The sequence below is a fragment of the Panicum hallii genome, chromosome 4 (assembly GCF_002211085.1).
Source record: "Panicum hallii strain FIL2 chromosome 4, PHallii_v3.1, whole genome shotgun sequence".
NCBI lineage: Eukaryota > Viridiplantae > Streptophyta > Magnoliopsida > Poales > Poaceae > Panicum > Panicum hallii.
In genome coordinates this window covers 43,780,693-43,799,007 of record NC_038045.1, presented here as the reverse complement: position 1 = coordinate 43,799,007, position 18,315 = coordinate 43,780,693, and the positions used below count along the sequence as shown (strand labels likewise).

The 18,315-nt window shown below is 43.1% G+C and overlaps 2 protein-coding genes across 2 annotated transcripts; both read left to right on the top strand.

Moving 5' to 3' along the window:
* Window positions 1-10,883: 10,883 nt before the first annotated feature.
* On the top strand, window positions 10,884-12,006 carry LOC112890096 (sphinganine C4-monooxygenase 2-like). The gene is made up of 2 exons (XM_025956951.1): window positions 10,884-11,227; window positions 11,333-12,006. Exons 1-2 carry the CDS (start codon window positions 11,006-11,008, stop codon window positions 11,924-11,926), a joined length of 816 nt encoding a protein of 271 aa, XP_025812736.1. The 5' UTR covers window positions 10,884-11,005; the 3' UTR covers window positions 11,927-12,006.
* Window positions 12,007-17,376: 5,370 nt separating this feature from the next.
* LOC112890514 lies at window positions 17,377-17,979 on the top strand. Its single transcript, XM_025957395.1, has one exon. The coding sequence runs from the start codon at window positions 17,377-17,379 to the stop codon at window positions 17,977-17,979; it is 603 nt and encodes a 200-aa protein (XP_025813180.1).
* Window positions 17,980-18,315: the final 336 nt, after the last annotated feature.

The following is an 18,315-nucleotide window of genomic DNA, read 5'->3' as shown; positions in this document are numbered from 1 at the left end:
TTTCTCCAGCCTAACCCTAACCTCTATGGTGGGCTCTACTCTTGCAAATCTTCTCAACGGCTATCCTTCCAAGTCCATGGTTAATTATGTTTAGGTCCTTGCAACTCTGTTTAGCCCATACAATCATCGTTTAAACTCCGTTTCAGCTCGTTCCTGTTCCGTTAGTGTCGAGGATACATGCCACAGGCAAGATCACCAACGTGATAGCCACCTAACTCGGATAAGTTGGGCCAAGCCCAACCCAGCCCAACATCCCTTCTCACCTCACAATGATGCGTGGGACCACAACATCAGTCATACACTCACCCAGTCATCCCTCTCTCCCCGTCTCTCATTACCTCGCCGTTGCCTCACACGACCGCTTGTGGGCCAGCCGGGCGGTCGTTCGCTGCTAAGTGGTCGCAACGAATGCGTGTTGCTGGTTGCTCGCAGCCCGTGCATACGTACTTCCTAGCGGTTAGCGCGTATCTGCAGCATCCTACTCCTACCGACGAGCACGCGCGAAGCAAGCTGCTGGCTTAACTAATAATTACTGCTTTTCCACCTATTCAAAGTTCCCATGTCTAGCTTCCAAGCATTTTGGCGTTAAGTAATTATACCCTCGGCTGTTAAACTGTGAATAGATACATGTCTGAACTGAATAGACACAACGAGCGATATTTGAAAGGGAAATATGTTGGAGTTACGGGCTTGGCCCATTTCATTCTAATCAATACATTAAAAAAAATTTAAGCCCACTATTAAATGCTAGGGAATCAATACCTTAATTCCGTACCGGGAATTGAGAAGGATCTCGACCGACTTAGAGGGTGGGCTTTGTGTACACCACTTGTGAAGCCGGTAAGAGCAGGACGGTGAACCACACGCGCGCGCGCTCGCTCGCCTCGCCGGGCCAGGCCGAGGCCGGACGGGACGTGCAGGTGCAGTGCGACGTGATGTCCAGATTCGTTGAATCTGAGGCACAATGACTGCCGCTCATCAAAGTCATTTATGACGTCCAGATTCGTTAAACCTGAGGCACCTCCACGCCTATATAAGCCACCACCCCCTCCTCCCATCTTCACTCACCTCAGCACTTGATCCAGGTACTCCTGCTAAGGAGACCTCTCCCTTCTCCCTCAGCTGCTTTCTGCCATTCCCATGAACCTCTACTCGCTGAAGGTCTTGCACTGGACGCGGGCAATCAGGTTTTTGGGGAGCGTCTTGACGCGACTGCTCGCTCCCTGAACGACTACTTCGTCTACTTCCCGACGTGACCGTTCGTGGGACTGCACTGCGAACTTCTTTCTGCATCGACATAGTTCGGCTACTTCGAGCAAGGCCAGTCGAATAGCATGTCTATTCCAGCTGGTAACGGCGCAACCGGTGCCCCAGGCACTGGTCCCGCCTTGGGGTACTTACTAAACCTATTCTGATTTAACTCTTTGTTCATGCTTACTAGTAAGAATAACATGAACACATGCACATATCTTATTCACACATTATCACTCATTTATATCATGAAATTGCTAGTAATATTTGGAATTAAAATATACCAAAAATTGCCTAGTTTTCTAATAATCCAAAAACCTGATTTTGTTAATAGGCTTTCGGTATCTAGCTTTGCTGCATCAATCAAACCACCACCTTTTGATGGTTCAAATTACAAACGTTGGCAAGAGCGGCTTATACTATGGTAAACACTATCGAGAGTGATCCATGAAAAAGAGGGTAAGCCTGAATAGTTCACTCCAGAGGAAGGGAGTGCGTTCGATGAGGCTGATATCCTCTTTCGAGGCTTGATCATTAGTGTTCTCGGTGAAAACCTGGTGGATTCTTATATCCGGCTGCCAACTAGCAAAGCGTTGTGGGATGCTCTTGAGGCTCAATATGGAGTATCTGATGCCGGCAGTGAGTTGTATATCATGGAGCAGTTCCTTGAATATAGGATGGTCGAAGACCGTTCTGTGGTGGAACAGGCTCATGAACTACATACTCTGGCAAAAGATCTCAAAAATTGCAGCAAAGAGTCCCCATGTGTGTTACCCAATAAGTTTGTGGCCGGAGGTATAATCTCTAAGCTGCCACCTTCTTGGAGGGACTTTGCTACTTCTCTAAAACACAAGAGATAGGAGTTCACCATAGATGGACTCATAGGGACTCTTGATGTTGAGGAGAAGGCGAGAGCAAAGGACATACGTGGGAAAGGAGTTGTTGGTGCTTCTAGCGCCAATCTTGTTCAGAAGAACAACTCCCACAAGAACAAGAAAAAGCCACCGCAGAACCAACCAAAGACTAAGCAGAAAACCACTTTTAAGAAGAAAAAGAAGAAGGGAGCTTGCTATGTGTGCGCTAGTACGGAACACTTTGCTGCAAAGTGTCCAAACCGCAAAGGCAACGACTCCGCCAACATGGTCATTAGCGAGCCTGGAGGAACATCGGGATACGGTAATTTATTACCTACTGTTCTTTCAGTCTTTGGTTCACCCGAATGGTGGGTTGACACTGGTGCTAATATTTATGTTTGTGCTGATGCTTCTTTGTTCTCTTCTTACCAGATCGGCGGGACTTCCTCCTTGCTGATGGAGAACGGATCGTATGCGCGTGTTCTTGGTGTTGGTACGGTAAATCTGAAGTTTACTTCGGGGAAGACCGTGCAGCTGAAGAACGTGCAACATGTCCCCACCATCAAGAAGAATCTAGTCAGCAGCTCTCTATTGTGTAGAGATGGTTTTAAATTAGTCTTTGAGTCTAATAAATGTATCTTGTCTAAGTTTGGTACTTTTGTTGGAAAGGGTTATGAAAGCAGAGGCTTGTACCGTCTTTCTTTGTCAGATATTTGTAATAAAGTTGCATACAATGTTATTAGCGTTGATGAAACAAATATTTAGCATTCGAGGATTTGTCACGTTAATTTTGGTTGTATGATGCGCTTAGCTAATTTGAGCTTAATTCTAAAGTTTACTTTTGTCAAAAATTCTAAGTGTCATGTATGTGTTGAATCAAAACAAACTCGTAAGCCTCATAAGACCACGGAGGCAAGGAGTTTGGCACCCTTAGAATTAATTCATTCTGATTTGTGCGAAATGAATGGAGTGTTGACAAAAGGTGGTAAAAAATATTTCATGACTTTGATTGATGATAGTCCTAGATTTTGTTACATCTATTTGTTGAAGTAAAAAAATGAAGCTTTACACTACTTTAAAATCTATAAAGCTGAAGTAGAAAACCAACTTGAAAGAAAGATCAAAAGAGTTAGGTCAGATCGTGGTGGCGAGTATTTCTCAAATTTATTTACTTTATTCTGCGAGGAACATGGTATTATTCATGAAAGGACGCCTCCCTATTCACCTCAGTCAAATGGGGTTGCCGAAAGAAAGAACCGCACTCTAACGGATTTGGTTAATGCCATGTTAGATATAGCGGGACTTTCCAAGGAATGGTGAGGTGAGGCTATATTGACTGCATGTCATATCCTAAACCGTGTTCCTACAAAGAATAAAGAGATAACTCCATTCGAGGAATGGGAGAAGAAAAAGGCCAACTCTGTCATACTTACGTACATGGGGTTGTTTGGCAAAAATGAGTATGCCAATAACCAAGAAACGTAAGCTTGGACCTAAAACTGTGGATTGTATCTTTCTAGATTATGCTATTCACAGCGTTGGGTATAGATTTTTAATAGTGAAATCTGGAGTACCTGACATGCATGTTGGTACTATAATGGAGTCCAGAGATGCTACACTTTTTGAAAACATTTTTCCCATGAGAGATGAAACAAGTTCATCTAGGCAAGAGTTCATCGAGGATGATGGCTCTGCTGAGCCGATAGAACACAATGAACATACACTTGTGAAAAATCCTGAGGAGGATAACAATGATGCTCCGAGAAAGAGCAAGAGACAAAGGACTGTAAAGTCTTTTGGTGATGATTTCATTGTATACCTCATAGATGATACACCCAGAACCATTGAAGAGGCATATTCATCTCCTGATGCTGACTATTGGAAGGAAGCAGTGAGGAGTGAGATGGATTCTATTATGTCTAATGGAACCTAAGAGGTCATTGAATGTCCTTATGGATGTAAACCGGTTGGATGCAAGTGGGTGTTCAAGAAAAAGCTTAGGCCAGATGGTACTATTGAAAAGTACAAGGCTAGGCTTGTGGCCAAGGGTTATACCCAAAAAGAAGGAGAAGATTTCTTTAACACTTATTCACCAGTTGCCCGATTGACCACAATTCGAGTATTACTTTACCTGGCAGCCTCTTATGGTTTTCTCGTTCATCAGATGGACGTTAAGACGGCTTTCCTCAATGGAGAGTTAGAAGAGGAGATCTATATGGATCAGCCGGATGGGTTTGTATCAAAGGGTCAAGAAGGAATAGTTTGTAAGTTGTTAAAATCTTTATATGGTCTCAAGCAAGCGCCTAAGCAGTGGCATGAAAAGTTTGATAGAACTTTGACCTCTGCTGGCTTTGTTGTGAACGAAGCTGACAAATGTGTGTACTATTGTTACGGTGGTTCTGAAGGAGTGATTTTGTGCTTGTATGTGGATGACATACTGATCTTTGGCACTAGCCTTAATGTGATTAAGGAAGTCAAAGAGTTTTTATCTTAAAATTTTGAGATGAAGGATCTGGGAGAAGCTAATGTTATCCTTAATATAAAACTGGTAAAAGAGAGCAATGGTAGGGTGATTCTTACACAATCTCACTATGTGGAGAAGGTGTTAAGTCGCTTTGGTTGCAGCGACTATAAACCTGTCTCAACACCATATGATGCCAGTTTAATTCTTAGAAAGAACAAAAGGATAATGCGAGATCAACTGAGATATTCTTAGATCATTGGTTCATTAATGTATTTAGCGAGCGCTACAAGACCTGACATCTCGTTTGCTGTAAGCAAACTGAACCGGTTTGTTTCAAACCCGGGAGATGATCATTGGAAGGCTCTTGAAAGAGTAATGCGCTATTTGAAGGGGACAATGAACCATGGAATTCACTGCACCGGGTACCCAAGGGTACTAGAAGGGTATAGTGATTCAAATTGGATCTCAGATGCTGATGAGATAAAGGCCACAAGTGGATATGTGCTTACACTTGGTGGTGGAGCTGTTTCCTAGAAATCTTGCAAGCAGACCATCTTAACGAGGTCAACTATGGAAGCAGAACTCATAGCATTAGATACCGCCACTGTTGAGGCTAAGTGGCTTCGTGAGCTCCTTATGAACTTGCCGATAGTTGAAAAAACTTTACCGGCAATTCTAATGAACTGTGACAATCAAACGGTAATTGTCAAGGTGAATAGTTCAAAGGATAACACGAAGTCATCTAGACATGTGAAAAGGCGGTTGAAATCTGTTAGAAAATTGAGAAACTCCGGAGTTATAGCACTGGACTATGTTCAGACGGCTAAAAATCTGGCAGATCAATTTACAAAGGGTCTTTCATGAAATATGATAGACAATGCATCTATGGAATTGGGCCTGCGACCCACGTGAGTCATTCTATAGTGGAAACCTGTCCTATGTGATCGGAGATCCCGTGAATTAGGATGGTGAAACAAACTAAAGTCTGACTGTGAGAGGAGAACCTTTGTGAAAAGGGCTCATTCCGTGTATAAAGTTCATTTCTCTTCTAATCTGTATGGCAGGTTGGTCTATACCTTAATGTGTTTCAGGTGGTTTCTTTAAAACAAATGAGTTGTTTTCTTGAAATAAAGATGTTGTCCTACAGAACATTTAAAAGGAATACACCTATATGAGTCTGACTACTTGTCATGGTCTATGAGAACTGGGTATTCTCTAGAAACTCATGAAGGGCCTGGAGTATAACTTATAAGCTTCAAACCGCGGGGATGCTTTTGCAGCCCAGTACCAGTGTAGGACTCTGGTCAATCTTGTTTGCACAAAACTGGCAATTCAAGGCATAGTCCATTGCACAGTTGTGAATAAGTGTAGCTTTTGTCCTAGATGGAAGTTCAAATTAACAGTCTCTGTCAAATACTGGTATATCAATGAGAGAATGAGGGTATTTCTAGTGTGGCTTGAATTTCTTGGTGGGGATTGTTGGAGTTATGGGCTTGGCCCAATTAATTCTAATCAATACATTAAAAGAATTTTCAGCCCACTATTAAATGCTAGGGAATCAATAGCTTAATTCCATACCGGGAATTGAGGAGGATCTCAACCGACTTAAATGGTGGACTTCGTATACACCACTTGTGAAGCCGGTAAGAGGAGGACGGTGAACCACACGCGCGCGCGCGCTCGCTCGCCTTGTCGAGCCGGGCCAAGGCCGAGGCCGTGGCCGAGGCGAGGCGAGGCGCGGCGCGGCGCGGCCTGCCGGACGGGCGGTGCGGTGCGGTGCGCGTGCGCGGCCGGCCGGACGTGACGTGCAGGTGCGGTGCGACGGGATGTGCTGAGATGAGAAGGACGTTTTGCTGTAAAGAGCATTAAAACAGAGAATTAATGTCGACAGTAATGACTAGACAATCAAGGCTCTTTATGACGTCCAGATTCGTTGAACCTGAGGCACAATAACTGCCGCTCATCAAAGTTATTTATGACGTCCAGATTCGTTGAACCTGGTGCACCTCCACGCCTATATAAGCCACCACCCCCTCCTCCCATCTTCACTCACCTCAGCACTTGATCCAGGTACTCTTGCTAAGGAGACCTCTCCCTTCTCCCTCAGCTGCTTTCTGTCATTCCCATTGCTAGTGCTGCGCGCACAGCTCTAGCGAGAGCAGGTCTCCGGAACCTCTGCTCGCTGAAGGTCCTGCACGGGACACGGGCAATCAGGTTTTTGGGGAGCGTCTTGACGCGACGGCTCGCTCCCTGAACGACTACTTCGTCTACTTCCCGGCGTGACCGTTCGTGGGAACGACTACTTCGTCTACTTCCCGGCGTGACCGTTCGCGGGACTGCACTCCGAACTTCTTCCTGCATCGACATAGTTCGGGTACTTCGAGCAAGGCCAGTCGAATAGCATGTCTATTCCAGCTGTTAACGGCGCAACCGGTGCCCCCGGCACTGGTCCCGCCTTGGGGACTTACTAAACCTATTCTGGTTTAACTCTTTATTCATGCTTATTAGTAAGATTAACATGAACATATGCACATATCTTATTCACAAATTATCACTCATTTATATCATGAAATTGTTAGTAATATTTGGAATTAAAATATACCGAAAATTGTCTAAATTTCTAACAAAATATACGTGGAAACTCTAAGTGAGCCAGTTTGCACGCCCACAAAAATATTTGCCGTCGTTTCAGAATGGTAGTCCCGATGAAATAAATGATAAAATTGCGCCTCGAGAAGAAGAAAGAAAGAAAGAAAGAAAAAAGGTCGGAGGGAACAGACGACCGACCAAGTGCCCATGAGTCGGTGCCGGCGAGAGGTGATGGATCCGGACGTAGAGCGTAGGCCACATGCACGAGCGGCAGCTAGCGTTGAGAACTAGACTCAGTCTCCCCGGTGCTACGCGCGCACGTTCTAGGTTTTATTTGTTTTATACAAGTGAGCCAGCAAAGAGCCGGCCGATATGAATGTTTTCGTTGCCGTCCCACCCATTTGATTATTCCGTTCACTGCAGTTAGCTAATAACCTTCCTCTCTCTTTCCGAAGAATTGGTACGCGGCTGGACGACTGGGAAGCCGGAAATGACTTCACCGGAATCTGCAGAGAAGTGCACCCAATGACCCAACAGTTGAAAGAAAGTGAAAAAAAATCTGAGAATTAATTGTTTGTTAGTCGGTACATATTATGAGAAGCTAAAAACCAATCTATCATCATGTGCTCCATATATAGTAACATTATCATCATGTCACAAACACCAATTTCTAATATTATTTATGTGCATCCAATACAAATATTAAAAGGACACTAAAAGTTTTACCAATCGACTTCTTGAATACAAGATGTATAATTATTTCTGATTTGAGCACAAAGAGCTAATAACAAGTTTATTATGTGGCCAGTGAAAATATATAGATTAACTTTCCAAGCATTCACAACACCACTATTTCTCAAGAAAACATTTCCCGATCCTGGAGCTATGACCTCGCCTTACTTGCTGTTGGGTAGAAAATGTGTTTAGCAGTCCCTATGCGTACAGTACAGCTGAGCATAGCTACGGGATAAGGAATAGGCCATACCGAAGCGGGAAAGTAAAAACGAGATACTAATAATGAAAGTAAGGTGTTAGGAAGGGTTTCTTCCAAAACAACTTTATTGGTGAAGTTAGTGCCAATGAAGCAAATAAAAACCACATTCATCTAGCTTGTAGTTCATTTTTGCTTTGGTTTGTGAAATGACTTCATGCTACAAGCATGCCTCGGTCTGCGCAAAATTGGTGAAGAGCTGAAGTCGGTATTAGGTCACCAAACATGCCCTAAATATACGATGATAAAGAGATAATCTTTGCCAATTGCTTAACTCAAACAGTGTCATTGCACAACCGTGTTTACACTACTTTACACCTTGTCTCGAGCTTTGGCCTTAGCGCGATTCCTCCTTTGTTGGTTCTTGGCTTCACACGCTCCTTCTCTGGGCGTCTCTTCGCAGGATAAATTCTGCCTAGCGCGCTTCGGTCTCAGTAAATACTGGCTCTTGCATTGGGCTGATCTTGAGCACGGTCCAAGACACTTTACACTCTTTCCGTTGCTTTGCTCTTGTCGTTGCCTCCAGTTGCTTCTTTCACCTCTTTGATGGCGGTCATTGATTTGACGATCTATCCAAATCCAAAACAAATAAAATCCCAGCCGTCAGAAAGGATTTTCATTCCAAATAAAACATTTCGTAATTCAAATATTATTGGTAGCCGTTGGAAAGGCGACCCGAGGCTGAATCTCCAATATTTACGACTTACCAACCGATAGCACATGCATCGTACCGCGAAAATTAATTAGGGTCATGTCGAATGTTTGGATGCTAATTAGGGGGATTAAATATGAACTAACTATAAAACTAATTGCATAAATGGAGACTAATTCAGGAGACGAATCTATTAAGCCTAATTAATCCATCATTAGCACATGTTTACTTAGCACAACATTATCAAATCATGGACTAATGAGGCTTAATGGATTCGTCTCGCGAATTAGCCTCCATTTATGCAATTGGTTTTATAATTAACCTATATTTAATACTCTAAATTAGTGTCCAAACATTCTATGTGATGGAGACTAAAATTTAGTCCAGATCCAAACGGCCCCTCAGTATTCTACCGCACATCAATACGTGCTTGTTCAAAGTTGATTAATTAGCTATTACTTGCAGCACTTCCTTGAATAATTCTAAACACGTCGAATCTTGACAGTTATTGGCATGTGCGTAAATAAACATGATGCCTGCCAACTAGCTCCATATAAATTACAAGATCAATTCTAGTGTAAGATTCAACCAGGCACTAGTAGCATGCAGAGCTGCAGTCTATCTAGCTGTGGCAAGATTCATCAGATATGATGTTTAGGTGGAATGGTAAGAAAGCTACACACGAGACCGAAGGTTATGGATTTGAATCCTCGTGGCCGCGCACGAGCATTTACGCGTGAAAAATGAGCATGTACGGGCCTCCCGACGGTTCGTAATATTTTTTTCATTTTTTTGAATGGCGCCTTTAGTACCGGTTACTGCAACCGGTACTAAATGGATACTAAATGGTTTTGCATTTAGTACCGGGAGCGCGATACCGGTCAGCTCAACCGGTACTAAACGCGCTGTATGACCGGTACTAATACTAAGTTTTCTAGCGGTGTAATAGCAGCACTTAACCATCGCATGATTTCTTCTCAGACAAAGGGTTGGCTATCATGTTGCATCGAATAATACAAACGCTGAAGAGATATTGAAACCCGAAGTTTTGCAAATTTGACTTCTCGAGTAAAAAGATATTTATTTCTAATTTATTGCAGAGAAATAATGACAAGTTGATGTAGACAATGTAGCCGGTTTCACTTATACCTATTAAAGTTGCAAGGTGGAGTCTGGGTATTCCCAATCCTCCATATAGGATGTACTACCAGATTCACCACTTTTAGTGAGTGTTTTACGCTAAGTGGCTGACGGTGATTCGTTGTTTTATTCTCTGTCGTCGGTAAAAGTTGGTCGGTGATTGCTTCTCTGGAAATCATCTGCACTCTCGGAGATCAGTTACGTAACACTCAAACACTCTCGGCCATTAGAGCAAACAAATAATAAACAAGTCATTCCTCTCGACCATTCATATGCAAACTCTCAGCAAAGGTGCTGAATCTGGTAGGTGGTGTCCATAACATTAGTCAAGTCGCTACATAGGACTTTTAGCTTATGTGGCACTATAATAAATGAGAGAGGGAATTGATAGGGGAAGAAACCGGATCTTATGCAAGATACGGTTTTAAAATGAAATCTAACACTAGACAATGTTAAATTGGTATTGGGAGGTTCATGGTAGATGGAGAACAAATGTAATAGGTGGGGAGGAGAGAGAATAAATTCATTAGATGCCACACTAAAAAATTATGAATTGTAGAGTGTAGTTTTTAAAGGAGATGTGTTGCTTATATGATAGTATAGACATCATCTATGGGCTAGAATTGGCCTTATTACTTACGACTTAATAACAATAGATAGCACATCATCGTACCCTGTAAATGAACGGTTGAGAGAGTAGCAGCTGCAACTGCACCTGATCTCGGTGCATCAAAATAATATATTCTACCGCGCAGGTGGATGCGGGCTTGTTCAAAGTTGATTAGCTACTAATAGCAGCACTTTGTTGAATGCTAAACACGTCGAATCTTGACCGTAATGTCGTCACATGCTGTCTGTGAAAAAGATGCCCCCCCCCCCCCCCCCAGCTAGCTCTATATAAACATGCAAGATTCTAGTGTCAGATGCAACCAGGCACAATAGTACCTTGAAGAGCTGTAATCTAGCTAGCTAGCTGCAGGTAAGGTTCATCAGACAGCAAGTGCTTTCTAGTTTCTATCCCTCGCAAAAAAATAGAAGTGCTTTCGCAACCGGAACACGATCGCATGGAGTTCTTCTCCGACGAGGCGTTAGCCATCGTCGTGCCCATCTTGGTGTACTGGGTGTACTCAGGTATGTATATGGCACTTGGCCAGTCCATGGATAAGTACAGGCTGCATCCCAGGAGGGAGGAGGACAGCAAGAACCTGGTGTCCAAACGCGAAGTCGTCATGGGCGTGCTCCTGCAGCAGCTGGTTCAGGCTGCCGTCGCTGCCGTCGTCTTCGCCGTAAGTTTAAGATACCACTCCTCGTCCATCCATGCATGGTTGTCATGAATTCTTTGGCAATTATTAGTAGTAAGATTCTGAAATTTTTTTTGTACGCAACACCAGCTAACGGGAGATAGCAGTAGCTCGTCGACGACGGCGCAAGACATGAGAGGCGGCTCGCCGTCGTCGTTCCTGAAGCTGGCACGGCAGTTCGCGGTGGCCATGGCCGTGCTGGACGGGTGGCAGTACGCATGGCACCGGTACATGCACCTGAACCGGTTCCTGTACCGGCACGTCCACTCGTGGCACCACCGCCTCGTCGTGCCCTACGCGTTCGGCGCGCAGTACAACCACCCCGCCGAGGGCCTCCTCCTCGACACGCTCGGCGGCGCGCTCGCCTTCCTCGCCTCCGGCATGTCGCCGCGCGCCTCCATCTTCTTTTTCTCGCTCTGCACGGTGAAGGGCGTGGACGACCACTGCGGCCTGTGGCTGCCGGGGAACGTGTTCCACCTCTGCTTCTGGAACAACACGGCGTACCACGACGTGCACCACCAGCTGCGTGGCAGCAGGTTCAACTTCTCGCTGCCGTTCTTCGTGACGTGGGACAAGGTCTTCGGGACGCACATGCCTTACGTCCTGGAGGAGAGGCCAGCTGGTGGGCTGCAAGCACGTCCCCTCATGGCGAGAGCCGCCAGAAGCAATGGCCATGAAAACTAGCTAGCGAGGATACACGCATGCATATGCACACGTAAATCAGATAATATATATAGCCATAAATAAATAAACGTATATATGCAGATGATGGCTCGAGCTCCTCTAGTGCTCTATATATCCGCTAGTATCAAAATGCATTTGTGGAAGTTTCAGCAATGTTTCATCCTTTTCTGCAGATTTTGTAAAACAAAATTTACATCGAAATATCAAGATTCAAAGATTTCATGATATTTTCTATTGATACAAGCAAGAGTTTACAATGGGTCAACGGCTGGTATAGTATTGGGGATTTTTACCAATGGTGTTGCGGAAGAAAGCGAAGGTATTAAAATGCGTTTTGCAAGTTACATGCTACATTTTCAAGTGGCTCATTCCATGTGTGAATGTAGGTCCAAATATGTTCACCACCGATTCGTAAACCCCTATCACTAAGCATCCGCTAGATGTATGTCGACAGTGATAATATAGCATGTAACTGTCGGCATTGGAACCGGAGGTGAAACTATAACAGACCGGAGGTGTTTCTTTCACCGCTGATTTGTCTATTAACTTGGTAGTGACAATGTCTATTTCATCGCCGGTTTGAACACCATGCCAGCAATGATAATGTTCGTGTCATTGCTGGTGTCCAACACGGCAGTTATAACGCTGTGAAGTCCAATTTCACATGCAAGCTTTATTTATATGTAGCACAGTTTTGGTAGCAAAATAACTAATAGCAATGGAAGCACAAATATAGATCTCACACACCATGAAACATGTCACAAGCACAATGCATCAAAATATATAACAAGTCCATACATGAAATCTAAACCACAAGTTCATAGATCAAATACGTGCCACGTGTCCATACATAAAACATATTACAAGTTTGATAAGAACAATCCAAGCTATCCTTACCCTGATGAACCTAGCTAGTTGTTCTTGAAGTGCCAATAGCTCAGTTAGTAGCAACTTGAAAGTACCTAGCTTGGCATTCTGGAACACTGTGGGAAAAGCAAAAACATATCATTACTACACAAACCTTATCACCACCCGTTCCGTTCTCGCTTGGCATTTTCCCTCTCGCATAGTACTATCACTACACAAGGGTAATAATCAACCACCTCTCTCTCACATACACTATATCAAAGCATCCACATAGTTAAGCTAATTAAAACAATTACCACAAACCCAACAAAGAACACATGTTGATCTCGCATATGTAAATAAGCATTGCAAAGACATAGACCATGAAGCATTGATAAGCATAAAGTATATGAAGCATTTACATATCAAGGATTCAACTAACCCTAGGAAAGAACATAAGCTTTACCCTATTATTTTGTAGATCATGATGCACAAAGGGATTTTGAAGACTCTAAAGAATGTTGTGACCGAAGATGGCGGCGATCCGACTCCAGAAGAGGCCAGGCCGTTCGGCCTGGCCACCACTAGTACAGAACGGGCCTTTAGTCTCGGTCCACAACTCCTTTTAATCCCAGTTTCCAAACCGGGACTAAAGGGTCCGCAGGGCTAAAAAAATAATTATCGCAAGCCAAACCTAACTCTGCAGTCCGCGGGATTCGAACATGAAACCTCTCGCCTCGCGCCTAGCTTTCTTGCCACCCCACCTACACATGACATGCAACTCTAGTTGGGATGTTTTTCTTTTAAACTAACTCGTGGATGACCCTTTAGTATTGGTTGGTAACACCATCCCGGACTAAAGTATCTTTAGTCCCGGTTGGAGGCTCTAACCGGAACTAAAAGTTCCTCCCACCGCCTAGCCATTGGAGCCGGGACTAATGTTAGTCCTGGGCCCAACATCGGCTGGGATAAATATCAAAGATGGAATACGTTTTCTGTAGTAGTGCACCGATCGGCCTAGGGCGTTACTTCGCCTTCTCGTCATCTCCTTTGAACCATGGTGCCATGGTCTGATCTAATCTTGGTTCTTCTAATTGTGGTGGTGGTAAAATGTGATCTATTCACGAAACCCTAACCCTCTCTTCGTCGAGTCCTTGGGTATTTATACTACTTTCTAGAGTTGGTTGGGGTGCCTTCAAGGCAAAGTATCTGCAGGGAAACTCTAGGGTTGTCAAGACCTTCCATCTGGCAAAACGGGAGGTCGGTCGGAACTGATTAGGTCCTCGGCCGATCAGCCTAGCCCCCCCCCTCCCCCCGGGCTGATCCTCCTAACCTCAAGTGGCCATGTTATCCACATAAAAGTTGTAGGTCTTCGAGCTGCTAAGTTTAGATACCAAATCCATCCCAATCAGAGTTCAGATGAAGGAGATATGGCCCATAAAAGTTCTGGTGGTCTTGTGGAACTGCGGGCCTAATGTTCATGTTTGCTCCTTTCTTTATCCAAAGTCCTGATATAAATGCAACTTGTATAAAGATTCTTCGTTTTATGTCATATTTCCTGTGATTTTGGAACATAGTTCAAAATACAACACACATGTGAATATAGGGTTATTTCAAGCGCCAAGTGGTGGGTTAGTATAAGAATTAGTCTAATTATGCCACTAAAATGGTACCAAAAAGGTGTCGTAATCGATTGCCAACAGACGCATGAGGAGTTCCCCCAACCCTAAAAATATTATCGTATTTTTTATTATGAACTACATAAAATTTATTTAAAACATATAAAATAGCAAATCAGTTCAAAAATTATTCAAACTCCTACATGACAACTTTTATGTAGTAAATTACATGTAAAACATGTGTTTGGTATATAGGAGAAGAAATATAGTTCTAGTGTGTATAAACTTAAAAAGTTTCCCTTAAGTGATAGGAATGAGTGCGAGAGATGTACTCATTTGTGAACCATGTATAGTCTAGTCTTTGTAAAATATTTTGAAATTTTTATGACAAGGTTATGCACATATAAAAGAAATCCATGTCAATTTACAAATTTTTAGGCTATGTTAGTTATTGTTAGTATTATTTTTGATAGAGATGTAATTTTAAGTTTAAATGATATGTAACAAAAAATGGAACCATTCATCTATTACGTAACTAGGAACGTAAAAAATTCATGTATATAATAGAAAATAGTAAATCTATTTAAAAATATTGAAACTTGTACACCACATCTTTTATGTAGTATATTACATGCAAAAAATATATTTGGGGTATATGAGAAAAATATTTGGTACTTTAAATAAGAATATAGAAAATAAAAAATCTTGTTTTTCATGGGCGAATCAATTTCCAGGTGCGGTCGATCCGAGCCGCCTCTGAAAATCCTTGTACTAGGGGCGGTTTGTGTTTTAGTCCGCCCCTATAAATCATGGTACTTCGGGGGCGGTTGGGGGCGGTTGCTCGTGCATCTGCCCCTAGAATCCCATTTCCAGGCGCGATCTGCTCGTAGAATCCCATTTGGTGCAGGGTGGGGGGGGGAGGGGGGGCCTCCATAACCACCTCTAAAGAAAGACAATGCGCTTCTACAAAACATTTATATTGTAGTTAGATAGGACAACCTATCCTATAATTGATGAGGACATCACTCTTTTGGTTAAAAAACACTCCTTATATGGATATATAATGACCGATCACTAGAGCTCATGCAAGACAGCTAAATTAGTAGGTGAGCTCATTATTCTGTACAATTAATAATTGTGAGAATGGCATGCTAGATGTCATTGTACTTGAAACAATGGAGAGGATGAGGAAGTTTTTGGAATGAGGCTTGGAGGAGAAGAAGACGAGCCCAGGCATCCAAGCCAATACGGAGGCCCACAACATCCTGAATTTGAGTCAACCTCGGAGTCCAGGAGCAGTCCGCACTAAAATCAACGACCAGGCCACATACGGACTCCATTTTCACGGTTCTACATATGTATCGTGTTAGAGTCCATTAGGGACGCATCTAGGATCATTTGGCCGACCCTAAACCTTTATGTTTAGTAGTTATCATCCATGTTTAGGTTAGGTTTTGCTTAGATTAATATGTCAAGAATAGTTTCGCTATCATCGGTTTGGAAGACCCTAATTCGAGTGCTCAATCTATTTTCAGCAATCTTGTTGCATGCTTCTTTGTTCTTTCCTGTGTTCTTCGGTTTGTAGCAAGGATTAGCCTTCGTGGTGATGTCAACCGGCAGCGCAAATTGATAACCAAGAGACAACATCGTGCTTCGATTATGGATTCGGATCTTCTTGATTGGAAGCCGGATCGCCTGTGTTGGGTCGTCAACAATCGATATTTATCCCTCCAGACGGAAGATCGAGCACCTCATGTTCCCATCAATAGTACCCAATGTCTTATCCTCCATAGCAGCCCCGAGCATTTCATGGCTGAGCAGCAACATTTTTGTCAAAGTCCTTCTACTCCTCCCCAGTGATTTTGGCCTGAGTGCTTTGACTTTTGGTCATGGTGATGCTATGGAGAGCTCTACCATAGTCTTCATCTTGTATCACCGCAAGGTGAACTATAAATACTTGTCCCCTAAACCATGATTGGAATAATTCAAAAAAAAAAGAAGGCTTGAGTGTGCACCAACCGATGCACCCATAGGGTATATCCCCCGAGCCTCGATCCAAAAATGTTGCCTAGGTATATCTTGAAGATTTCATGTTTGCATCGAATAGGTGCATCAAAGGGTGTAGCCCTCGATCCTTATTCATATGGTTCAAGGGTCAAGCTAAGTAGCATGAACAATAAAACTAGAAGAATTCAAAAGTCCGAGTGCTTTGAACACGAGCCCTGTTGAGCCCAGTTGTTTTGGAACCAAATGCCGAGGTTGAGTACTTTGAAGCCGAGTTCTGGAGGCGATCTCCTTGGGTCATTTTCCATAGTTTCTCAAAACTATAGCATCATTTGCCAACTATCCCTTTAAATAAATAACCTCACATCATGCTCCCTGTTTTAGTTCTTGGGTACATTGATTCTTGTTAGATAGTCTTCCATATGTGATGAGAAATCAGATCTATCATTTATGATCATACCTCATTTATACACAATGCCGTTGTTGAATCATCCTCACTAGATACATCTTTTAATAAATCACCAAGGTACACTTCATTCGAAGATCGGACATATCATAACAATCCAAGTTAGATACCATGTTCACTTCGAGGCAGTATCTTATAGATTGTGTTCATTATTTCTTTTATTGGTGGGTGTGTATCTCCATGATTTCCATCCATAAATTCATTCCAACGCCATATCTTTATATTCGGAAGTAATTAATATATCTTGATATTTGAGGTGAACTGTCCCCTGAGAGATAATGAGTATATATAGAAAAGTTATTAAACTAGCCAGAAAATAATAGAAAATATTACATATATTAATATCCGTGAAGATACGAAGTCTGGCTAAATCTTTCTTTGCACATTAATGTTTTATTCTATATAGCTGCACTGATCCCCGTTCTATAAGAACCCACCATCCTGCTACCAGCGGAAGCACAAATCCTATAGATTGTGGCATTTTCCTTTGTGTTTTCTTAGCTGGTCTTCCGACCATGGAGGATCAAACATGGGAGGCCTACTTCACCGATACACCTCCTCCTGAACCTAGCCTAACCAAAATCATCACAGATCTACGGAAGAGAGTACTAGTGAGCCCCATTTTTGTCTGCCTGGTATGCACCAAAGAGTCCAGCTCCCAGCAGCACATGGCTGTGCATTGCAAGAAACATGTCCAGGCAGGCATGGCTAAGGGGACTGTTAAGCACATCAAGTATTATCCAGACCACACTACATGTCATTTTTTCGGCATTAATCCGCAGCCAACGACTCCTCAAGATTCTGGATCTGCAAATCGGGTTAAGCAAGTACCCATGCCAAGTTACAAAACTGTTCTTTATTATGCTGGCGATGCTTTCGTGTCACACCTAGCAAGTATGCTTCCTGAGAACCCTAACGGAGTTGGTCCAATCATAGCCCCCATTGGAAACAGGTCCAACATTGACCTGACACTTCGACTGGGTTCTACTCGTGGTACCATAGCTGGTGACTCGGAGGGGATGACATTCCCGTTACCTGGCTCATCAAGCAGTGCCAACAACATTCCCTCTGGTGACGACCCCAAAGGGAAAAAGGTGATCTCAGGGACACAGAGTTGAATGAAGCGAGAAGTTAGAGATTCCGTCTTAAAAATTTAGACTTTTGTTGCATCATTTATCTGTTTTATGTTTCTAAAGTTCTATTGTGGCACTAATTTGTTGTGTCAGATGTATCAATAGTTCGGCTACTTCGAGCAAGGCCAGTCGAATAGCATGTCTATTCCAGCTGGTAACGGCGCAACCGGTGCCCCCGACACTGGTCCCGCCTTGGGTACTTACTAAACCTATTCTGGTTTAACTCTTTGTTCATGCTTATTAGTAAGAATAACATGAACACATGCACATATCTTATTCACACATTATCATTCATTTATATCATGAAATTGCTAGTAATAT

Coding starts and splice junctions, on each gene's coding strand:
- LOC112890514 (XM_025957395.1), top strand. CDS start 17,377: ATGGAGGATCAAACATGGGAGGCCTACTTCACCGATACACCTCCTCCT.
- LOC112890096 (XM_025956951.1), top strand. CDS start 11,006: ATGGAGTTCTTCTCCGACGAGGCGTTAGCCATCGTCGTGCCCATCTTG. Junction 11,228..11,332: donor TCGCTGCCGTCGTCTTCGCC/GTAAGTTTAAGA, acceptor ACGCAACACCAG/CTAACGGGAGATAGCAGTAG.